Raw genomic sequence first — 11,274 nt, forward strand, 5'->3', positions numbered from 1 at the left:
AAAAGATCTTCGCGTATGGTTTCTCTTGCGTGATCAGTTTTTATGGTTTTATTTTGATAAAGTGGTCTATTATACCATTGATTGAATTTTTATTAATTTTTATATGTAAATTTGATTTAAAAATAATATTTTATTAATAAAAGCACCCCTCTTTCATTCAGACTCTGAAAATCCTTACCCTCACATCCAACTTCCAACTTCCACCATCTTCATTTCAATTTTACAACACTCAAGGTGCGTCCATCACCATCCCTCTCGCCTCCTCACTCCATTTTGTTAAAAATTTGGGGTACAATGACACTTGGAAATTTGAAAATCGTGAATATCATTCTCAAATCAAAGTATTTCGGTGATACTTCCGAAATCCTCAATTGGATAAGACTCAGAATATGAGAGAAAACTGAAAAAAAAAATGAGAGATTATTTTTTCGTAAGTACCAGATTAGGACCAAAAACTGATTTTGATCTACGTCTGAAAACTATTACCAGAAAGTTTCAAACTGTCACAAACCATCAAAAACTGTCATAAAAATAGGTATTTTGAGAACAGTCATAATTGGATCAATTCTCAAAACACCGAATTTGTGATTCATTTTTAATATAGCTCGATCGTAGCCAGGGGCTCTACCCCTTGGACCCTGCCAAGGGTTGCCACCCATTGGACCCCTCTTTTAGGGGCGCTGTCCGCATACCCCCGTTCGTTCAGGGGCATTGCCCCTAAATGACAGTCTACTTTGAATCTTGAATATACATAAATAAGTGTGCACTACAGACCTTCCTTACTTGTTTAATATTCATCAAAATTAATTTTGGTCAACAAATCAATCCATTACACTTAAATACACATTAGTGAAACAATTCACCGACATATCATCCTCACTCCATCATCATCCTTATCCTCTACTTGACACTTGCAGTCCTCATACCTTCTCATCCAGCCGGAAGCCCACCACACTACCATTTCCTATCTTCTTTCCTTTTTCTTTCGAAAAAACACCTCTAGTTACAGTCCCACCTCTCTCCTCGGGTCCATATTGAACCATAGTTGAAGCTCACACTCTATGTTATCTCCAAATCGAACCCTAGTTGTTGTCGTCTATGTTCTCTCTCGATCGAACACTGCTGCAAACCCTAGCCTCAACTGTTTGGATCTGAAACGATGAACAAAATTGTAACATAGATGTTTTTCTAGTGACATATGTGAGCGATAGTACCGAAGGAGATTTAGGGAAGGCGGTGCAGTGGCAAACCATAAAACATTTTTTCGGAGACAATGGGTATGGTGATGAAGACAAACTTTGTCAGTAGGTATGGTGATGAAGAAGAACATAAACAAAGGGAATGAGGCGGTAATAAGTGAAAGGGATGCGATGGCAATGGCTAGAAAAAGATGACAGGAAATAGGCGGCAGATAGCGGTTCTGGATGAAAGACAACCGAAGATAGAGTGAGATAGAAGAGAGGATAGAAATCTTCACCTAATGGTGTGGAAGTTGTGGTACAATGGGGTAGGGTTAAATTTTAATTTTAAATTGAATAAATTAGCGAAAATATAAAAAAGGAAAGGTAGAATTAAATTAAAAAGTGTAGTATAATCGTTTAACTCGGTTAAAGGACCAATCACTGAAAAGATACAACCACTAGGACCAACTGCGTAGATGCTTTGATAGTTGTACATAATCAACTTGTTTTGACAAATCATAGAGAACAACTGTATAATTTTCTAATATATATATATATATATATATATATATATATATATATATATTATAATAATAATAATAAAGACATTATTACTTAATCTATATTGATTTGAAACATCATCTTTTAATTCATATCACTCAAAAGCATTCTTAATAATGATTTAACCACTAAAAGGTTTTACATCGTATACATTATGTTTAATAAGTATTTAATGGAAAGTGTAATATAAAAGACCAATATTTTGACTAGACATATAAAAATCACATACAAAATTCACAAAAAAAAAAAAAAACTTTTAAAAGTTTTTGTGTTAGTTTGAGGTCTTTACCACTTTTCGAGACAGTTTATTATGTTAGAACTTTTAATTTATAAGTTTATTATATACTAATTATGTTATTATATGTTTTGGTTGAATTGTTAATTTAATTAGATCAAATACATGTTATCAATTACAAGTTGTGGCTAACTCACTTGGCTAACATGATGTCTTCTAGCAAGGAAGTCATGAATTCAATCTCAGACATATACTAACTCGTTGTTTAAAAAAAAACATACATGTTATCGATCATATGTTATATAGGTGATGTGGATACTTTTTGATTTAATATGTTATATGCGAATGTTTGTTTTGTATTGCTTCAAAGAAAGAATTAATTAAAAATCATGAATATTTTATATTTTCCGTATAAGTCTAGCTTTTTTTTTACAAATTTGGTGACACGTGAGTCTTTCTAAATTATCATTGTTTTTTAATTATGTTTTATTCGAACATGAAGATATATACTATATTTGTTTATATATATATATATATATATATATATATATATATATATATATATATATATAATGCTACGAATTTTGAACTAGTTATCTAATAAACTATTTAAAATTATAATATAGATATGTTGTTAAATACAAAACCTGAATTAAAATATCAAATAAACATTATATTCATGTTAATAATAACAACAAAGAAAATTAATACAAAGTTGAAAATTATATTTTACACTACAAGAAATTAATACAAAGTTGCAAATCGCTTTATCACGTTATACTAACGCATGGGCTCCTACTAATAATAATAACTAGGTGTGAGGACCATGTATTACATGAGTTTATTTAAAAAAAATAAATATAAAATTTTAACAATTTGAGAAATTTGAATTTATAAGAAAAAATAAGAAAAAAAAAATTTAATTATTAAAATTAATGAGGCTTTAATACATTGAATACATTACATATATAAATCATTTCTAATAAATACCTTACATATTAAATGTGGAATTTTAATTTAATAAAATAAAAAATATAATAAAATGACAAGTTGAAAATAAAAAATTCAAAAATTTTAGAAATTTGTCATATGTCCAAATGAAGGAGAACAGAACATGTGGCAAAAAAAACCTTGATTTATTAAGGAGGATAGGTGTGAGACCCATGTATTACATGAGTTTATTTAAAAATAATTAAATATGAAATTTTAACAATTTGAGAAGTTTGAATTTATAAGAAAAATAAGAAAAAAAAATTTAATTATTCAAATTAATGAGGCTTTAATACATTGAATACATTACATATGTAAATCATTTCTAATAAAATATCTTACATATATATTACCTTACATATTAAATGTGAAATTCTAATTTAATAAAATGAAAAATACAATAAAATGACAAGTGGAAAATAAAAAATTCTAAAATTCTAAAAATTTGTCTTTTGTCCAAATGAAGAAGAAGATGACATGTAGCAAAAAAAAACATTGATTTATTAAGGATAATAATAATAATAATAATAATAATTCTTTTGTTTTGACCCATGTGTAATTAGCAAATTTGTACATAAAGTTAATATTAAAACAACAGATAATGACAAGTCTAGCCAATGTTTTTAATCATTGTTCACTTAATAATCAAATTTTTGCAATTAACCTTTAATAGTCAAGGAAACCATAGACAAGCAAAAGCATCTACTATTTCGATGATGGTCTATAGTTTGGTGGTTATATATATATATATATATATATATATATATATATATATATATATATATATATATATATATATATAACCACCAAACTGTAGACCATCATCGAAATAGACAGAGATCTAGAGAGAGAGTCAAGATTAAATAAGATGTAAATTTTTCATAGGAAGGTAAGAAATATTTTTATATGTATATTTTCTTAACAAAAATTGAAATGAATCATTAGATGATTCAAAATTAAGATGATTCACAAAAAAAATTCCGAAAAAAACACTTTCATGATTCATTTTAGGTAAATGTAGAAAAAAAAATCACTTTTATGACAATTGTAGTAAATATCATCAAAATCATCATAAACATGAATCATCGTAATGTTTTTTTTGGTGAATCATGTTATTATTGATTCATTTGTTTTTTTTCGCCAAAAAAATAAATCGAAAAAAAATTTGTTATCTTCCTACCAAAAAAAATTTCTTACCGGGTTTATATATATATATATATATATATATAGAGAGAGAGAGAGAGAGAGAGAGAGAGAGATGAAATCGTAGGCGAGTTAGTAAACTACAATTTCCTCTTCCCCAAAACACGAAGAACAAAACATAGGTGGCTGCTGTCATCTACTGTTTCCTTAAAATAACTTCTATTTTCTTTTACATCTATTATTTTTTTCAAATAATTATTGTTTCGTTCCTAGCTTTCAATTATTTTTTCGATTAAACTACATGATCAACCCAAATAACCTACATTTACATACAAGTATTTCTCGTATTCTTCGTTTTTTTATTTTTTTTATTTTTTTATTTTTTGTAACTATGAAATTTATTAGCATTGGGTATATTTTTCTACACAAAAAAATACGGAAACCGTATGTGTGGTATGCCACCTACGGTGTACAAGTTGTTAATGCAAAAATTCACCAAAAAAAATTTCTTTATATATATATATATATATATATATATATATATATATATATATATATAGAGAGAGAGAGAGAGAGAGAGAGAGAGATGAAATCGTAGGCGAGTTAGTAAACTACAATTTCCTCTTCCCCAAAATACGAAGAACAAAACATAGGTGGCTGCTGTCATCTACTGTTTCCTTAAAATAACTACTATTTTCTTTTACATCTATTATTTTTTTCAAATAATTATTGTTTCGTTCCTGGCTTTCAATTATTTTTTCGATTAAACTACATAATCAACCCAAATAACCTACATTTACATACAAGTATTTCTCGTATTCTTCGTTTTTTTATTTTTTATTTTTTATTTATTTTTTGTAACTATGAAATTTATTAGCATTTGGTATATTTTTCTACACACAAAAAATACGGAAACCGTATGTGTGGTATGCCACCTACGGTGTACAAGTTGTTAATGCAAAAATTGTGCATTAACGGCTTGTACATCGTAGGCGGCATACGTCACCTATGGTTTCCGTATTTGTTTTCATCATTTGCAAAAAAATGTTCCTAATGTTAATAGATTTTATGATAACCCAAAAAAAACGAAAAATACGAGAAATACCTCGTTGTTCGAAGTTGACATTAATTGAGAGATATTTTCTAACTTCAAGTATTAGAAAATGACCTAAATGAAATTTTATAACTTTATATATTTTAGGCTTACACTACAAGAAATTCAAGTATTAGTGGCGACGGGCGTCGCCGCTAAAGGTATTAGCGGCGAACCGTCGCCGCTAAAGAGTCGTTGTTGTTGGTCCGTCGCTAATGCTCCATTGGTCGCCGATATTGTCTTCCGTCGCCGCTAAAATTGAGTCGCTGCTAATACTATCTTTCGCCACTAAAGGTGTCGCCGCTATTTATATCTATTTTTATACATACAAAAACACATACGCATACATAATTCACATACAAAATACACATATACATATAAATGATCATAGAAAAACACATATACATACATAAAATACACTCAAGATACACATATACATACAAATGCAAATACATATCCACATCTACAAACACAAAATACACATACAAATACACATCTAAAATATCAAAATTTCGTCATGAACAGTGGTGGTGGCGATAAACTCCGGCGAGAACGGTGGGGGATCTCAAAATTCCGACAACCAACACAAATTTAGTAGGGAGACGAGAAAAGGAAAAGAAAATGGGAAAAAATGGAGAGGAAGAGGGGTGAAATATAGAAGAATTCGGTGAAATTCCGATGAGATCGACAGTGGTGAGCAGAGAGAAGAGAGAAGAAACAGAAGATTAAGGAAGAAAGTGAAGACGAAGCAGATTTTATTGTCGACGCTCTTTAGCGGCGACACATCGGAGGGAAAACAATCTGGGGTTTCCTACGTCGTTGGATCATCGCTTAAATCGATGGATGGAGTTGAAATGACGTGGATCGCCAGGCAATAGCGGCGACGCCTTTAGCGGCGATGGATAGCCTTTAGCGCCGACAAACCGGAGGGAAAACAACGTGGGGTTTTCTACGTCCTCCTAGTCATTGGATCATCGTCTAAATCGACGGTTAGGGTTGAAATTGCGTGGATCGCCAACATAAGCCTTTAGCGGCGACAGACACTTTTAGCGACGACAAAAAAACGCGTTTGTTTGATGTCGCTGCTAAAAATGTCCATCATTGCTAAAAGTATCGCCGACATTGCCTATTAATCTTCTAGTGTTATGGACCTTCAAATAATACACGGGCTCTCAAACAGTAGCCACCAAACGGTAATCCATTTAAACCGGTTATGCTGAAACTTTCTTGAGGAAACCTTAATTTTTCTTAATTATCTATTGTTTTGTTGTCTTTTTTTTTTGGGGGGGGGGCTAAAATTAAAAAAATAACTAGATTTGTGATTTTCTCTTAAAACAATCTAAATCGATTCTTTCTCTTCCGTCCTTTTCTTAGTTTCCAAAACAGGGAAAGAACAAAAAAAATGGCGCAAAAGAATCTATTTTTTCTCTCCCATTTCAAACCACATATCCCCAATTTAAATCTACAGCACCGTATCTACTTGCCTACCACGTGGAGGTGGTTATCATATATGTGAAGTGAAGATAGCCGATTCATCACTTGCGGTAGCAGAAGACCATATGTCTTATTCTGTCCACTTTCTTGTTCTTTCTCTTCTTTTGACGATCGGAAAGTATGACAATGTAGGATTCTTGGTATACGGTGTAGTTGATGAATATCGAAGAGATGATTTCCCCGCTGAATTCGTTTTTGGTTCCGCAACTTCCGCCTATCAGGTATTTGCTCTTATTATTATGTTCTTCGTAATTTCAAGTGTGTGTAATATTGCGTAGTACATTCGAAGCTAAATGTGTCTTCATATGATCATAAGATTGAAGGAGCAGTGCTGGAAGATGGAAGGAGCTACAGCATTTGGGACACATTCGCTCATTCAGGTAATACAAATTAAAAACTAGGAATTTCGATATCAATATTGTCAAAACAAAGATGTATGATCCTTATAGTTTTCTCCATCTCAACTGAACTTAATTAGCCAACTTAACTACCAAACTATCCAAAAATAACTGCCATAACTCCCTAATTAACCAATAACTACCTTTCATAATTGCCAGTTAATTACTCAAAATATTGACTTCCAATGTGATATCTTGAAGGGGGACCCTGGTATAATGGAGCAAATGGAGACATTGCATGTGATGGGTACCATAAATACAAGGTACATTCCACAATCCACAATCATTGATCTTTTGATTGCATAAGAGTTCAATTCAAAACCATTTAGTACATTTCAAGTCAAAATAGTATAATAATAGAAATTTGAGTGGACTAGAGCCAATTACAACTGATTGCATTTGAATGTTGCAGAAAGACATTCAACTCATGGCAGACATGGGTCTGGAAGCGTATAGATTCTCCATCTCTTGGTCAAGACTCATCCCAAGTATGTTTGACTTGGTGTTCTAATGAAAATTTTTCATTAACTCTACTTGTCTTGCTTATGAACATTTTTTTTTTGCAGATGGAAGAGGACCTCTCAATGTAAAGGGCTTACAATACTATAACGATTTCATCAACAGGCTTATCGCCCATGGTTAGATATAATATTGTCAATGCTTTTCCATCAATCTGTCTAACTAACTATAAAAACAATGCATAAAGAGGTTTAAAAACTTGTTCTGATTATATATATGCAGGAATAGAGCCACATATTACATTACATCATATAGATCTACCACAGATACTTGAAGATGAATATGGAGGATGGATTAGTAGAAAAGCTGTGTACATTTCTAAAATGGAACAAGTTGTGCTTGCATGTGTTATAATTAAGAAAGTGCATATATATATGCATGAATGATATATATGTCTGTAAACATTGCAGGAAAGACTTCGTTGCATATGCTGATGTTTGCTTTAGAGAATTTGGTGATAGGGTTCTACACTGGACGACTTTTAATGAAGGCAATATATTTAGTTTAGGTGGCTATGATTTTGGTGGCTCGCCTCCTGGACGTTGTTCTTCTCCATTTGGAACTAACTGTAGCAAAGGTGACTCTACTTCTGAGCCATACCTTGTAACTCACCATTTGCTATTGGCACATGCATCAGCTGTAAGACTCTATCGCCAAAAATACAAGGTAATTAAAGACTTAATTTGTTCCTATATGCTTTTACCATTTTCTTCAAGAAACACTCTCTACAATGACATTTGATGGAGTTAAAGAAAGTAACATCGACTACTTGTTAGCATATATATATATTGGTGGTGATGCAGGTGATGCAGCATGGTTTTGTTGGAATAAATGTGTATGCATTTTGGTTTGAACCAGATACAAACACAACTGAAGATATCAAAGCTGTTGAAAGAATTCAGGACTTCTATGTGGGTTGGTGAGTCATCATCAGAAGAGCTACATAAATTTTGTTGCCAAATTGTTGTGGGTGTCAAACTTTTACTTTAATCTTTTGTTTTTATGGTTCCTACTCCAGGTTTATGAATCCTTTGGTGAATGGGGACTACCCAGAAATAGTGAAGAAGAATGCAGGAAACCGAATTCCAACTTTTACTAAACTTGAATCAAAGAGAATCAAGGGTTCATTCGACTTCTTTGGCATAAACCACTATCAAACATTATATGTGAAGGACAATCCTAGTAGTCTTAAAACGGATCCTAGGGATATTGTTGCAGACATGGCAGTATCGTTTACATGTATGTATTGACTTCATGGTTAATCACTATACTAAACTGGTAGATAGATTTAATCTGATATTGACATGATGTGTGCATATCTGCAGTTGCTACTGGAAGAGAAATCCCACCAATTGATCAGGTTTGAATTTTTTTTTTATCATTTGTTATTATTACTTCCCTTTTATCCTCCTATGGTCCTTAGTTTCTTTTTTTTTTTAATATTTCTAATTTTGGTTGCAGGTGGCTCCATTGGGTCTCCAAAAGCTTCTTAACTATGTGAAGGAAAAATATGGAAATCCTCCTGTCTACATCCATGAAAATGGTATATACATCAAACAGTTTACTTAATTATAGAATTCTCACAGTGTCTTTACTTTATTTGATATAGCCTTAGGGGCTTGCTTCTTATAAGGAGTTTAAATGGGTGTCACTCACAGGCGAACCTATGTGGTCTCCCATGTATGCACTTGTTTTTCCTGAACTTATATGTATACACAATAGTATTTTGTCATGTATAAAAATAAGAATAAATGTTTGTTACTATAGTGCATGCATTCTCAAGAATATGACTATGATATGGGCATATCCTGTACATGTTGCTTTTGACAGGAAAAGAACAACCACGTAATGGAACATTGATGGACACCCCAAGGGTAGAGTACTTGCATGCGTATATTGGTGCTTTGTTGGATGCAATAAGGTACTTATATATTATACATACCCATGACTTAATTCTTATAATATACTATCTTTTCAGAGCTATACAAAGATAAATGCCCATTTATTATTGTTCATTTTCGTCTCAATGACATGGTAATTACAGGAATGGATCAAACACGAAGGGATATTTTGTCTGGTCCTTCTTGGATCTCTTTGAACTGTCGGGTGGCTATACTTCGGGTTATGGTCTGTACTATGTTGACATGGATGACATGGAGCTGACAAGATATCCTAAGCTCTCTGCACACTGGTATGCCAATTTTTTGAAAGGAAAGAATATCAGTGGCATTATTCCCAAATTGAAAGTTGAAGACGCTTTCTCTTCTTCACATTAGATTCGGTCATTCTTTATTTTCATAACCAAATACTTGTAGTATTATTGATACCAAGTTGACGATACTTGGCTAGATTTCTGTAGTTGAATCTTGAATGCGTAATTTGTTGTGTGTACATGAATCTGTATGGAGAAAAATGTTGATTAAATCATACTAGAGTGTTTAAATTTTTGATAGTGTCTCTCAATAGAGGTGCAGTTGATGGGGTAGAGTTTTTGGAGACTGGTATGTTGCATAGTAATTTGATGTTTTGTGAGAATAGTAACACAAGATTATCTATTTTTGTGGTAATAGATATTTATTTAACGAAATTGTGCAAGTGTTATTTATATTGAAATTGAGGTATTACATGTGAACCCCATGTCCTTACGCGGTTTACAAGTTCCTAACATTTTGAACACTAGAAAAAAATTATAATACAAGATATTTATCAAACAATATTTAAATGTTGGTGCCTCCGGTACGCAAAAATTATAATACAAGATATTTATCATACAATACGAACATGGTAATGGTGGTACGGAAACGAAAGTTTGGATGATCAAATTGTTTGTGGATTGTGTGAGACCACTTTCTGAATTTCAATCTAGGATGATCCATAAGGGCACTTTCAAATCTAGGCAAAGAAACGAAAGCTAAATTGAGAGAGAGAGAGAGAGAGAGAGAGAGAGAGAGAGAGAGAGAGAGAGAGAGAGAGAGAGAGAGAGAGAGAGAGATTCTAAATGGTATGAGGCGTGTCGGTAAGGTCAAGCCACAAACATGTCGTTTTTCAAGGCGTGACAATTTTATATACATTAAGAAAGATAAATCACATAATTATTATATCAACATCCAACCAAAAAAAAGCAAAAAAACAAAAAACAAAACAAAACAAAAACTCACATCATAACGTGATAAGGTGTGCCTTAACACATTATTTGGGTGCTATGTTTAACATACTAGCCTTGACGTTTTCATGACCACTACACCACACCTTGTGCCATGGCGTGTCTTTTAGAACCATGAGAGAGAGAGAGAGAGAGAGAACATTTTCAAGGAAATTGTGTCTTCTTTTCCTATTAAGCGGATTTAATGGATTAAATGGATTTGACAAAATAGGATGTTAAATTTGAATTAATTGTAGCTATTAAATGGATCTAATGGTTTTCAAAACTGATGAAACTATCAATTTACGATAATATGCCCATTAAATCATGTTTTCCAACTACAATTGAATTCAAAATTCTAAAGAGGTTTTAGGTCACTGCCCCTAGGAACTCGCAAAGGGGCACATGTAAGAACCCGAAAATCAGAAAGAATTGACCTTTAGTGAATACTTGACCAAAAGGGTAATTTGGTCATTTAGATTAACTTCATAAATTTTTTGTAACACCTTGTTTCAAGT

At 32.1% G+C, this 11,274-nt stretch overlaps 1 protein-coding gene across 4 annotated transcripts; it reads left to right on the forward strand.

The window, feature by feature from the left end:
- Positions 1-6,692: 6,692 nt before the first annotated feature.
- LOC145072634 (beta-glucosidase 11-like) lies at positions 6,693-10,059 on the forward strand. 4 transcript variants are annotated; one of them, XM_079019095.1, is made up of 13 exons: positions 6,694-6,918; positions 7,014-7,077; positions 7,297-7,358; positions 7,508-7,583; positions 7,662-7,733; positions 7,837-7,924; positions 8,025-8,280; positions 8,418-8,533; positions 8,633-8,853; positions 8,940-8,974; positions 9,076-9,157; positions 9,224-9,294; positions 9,445-9,535. In XM_079019095.1, exons 1-12 carry the CDS (start codon positions 6,763-6,765, stop codon positions 9,244-9,246), a joined length of 1,251 nt encoding a protein of 416 aa, XP_078875221.1. In that variant the 5' UTR covers positions 6,694-6,762; the 3' UTR covers positions 9,247-9,294; positions 9,445-9,535. The 4 variants fall into 4 exon arrangements, with proteins under 4 accessions (XP_078875222.1, XP_078875221.1, XP_078875219.1 ...); XM_079019093.1 differs by lacking the exon at positions 9,224-9,294 and adding an exon at positions 9,659-10,059 and having other exon boundaries at positions 6,698-6,918; XM_079019094.1 differs by lacking the exon at positions 9,224-9,294 and adding an exon at positions 9,659-10,059 and having other exon boundaries at positions 6,860-6,918; positions 7,255-7,358.
- Positions 10,060-11,274: the final 1,215 nt, after the last annotated feature.

This window comes from Lactuca serriola, chromosome 9, assembly GCF_051521515.1.
Source record: "Lactuca serriola cultivar US96UC23 chromosome 9, Lser_US96UC23_V15, whole genome shotgun sequence".
Taxonomy (NCBI): domain Eukaryota; kingdom Viridiplantae; phylum Streptophyta; class Magnoliopsida; order Asterales; family Asteraceae; genus Lactuca; species Lactuca serriola.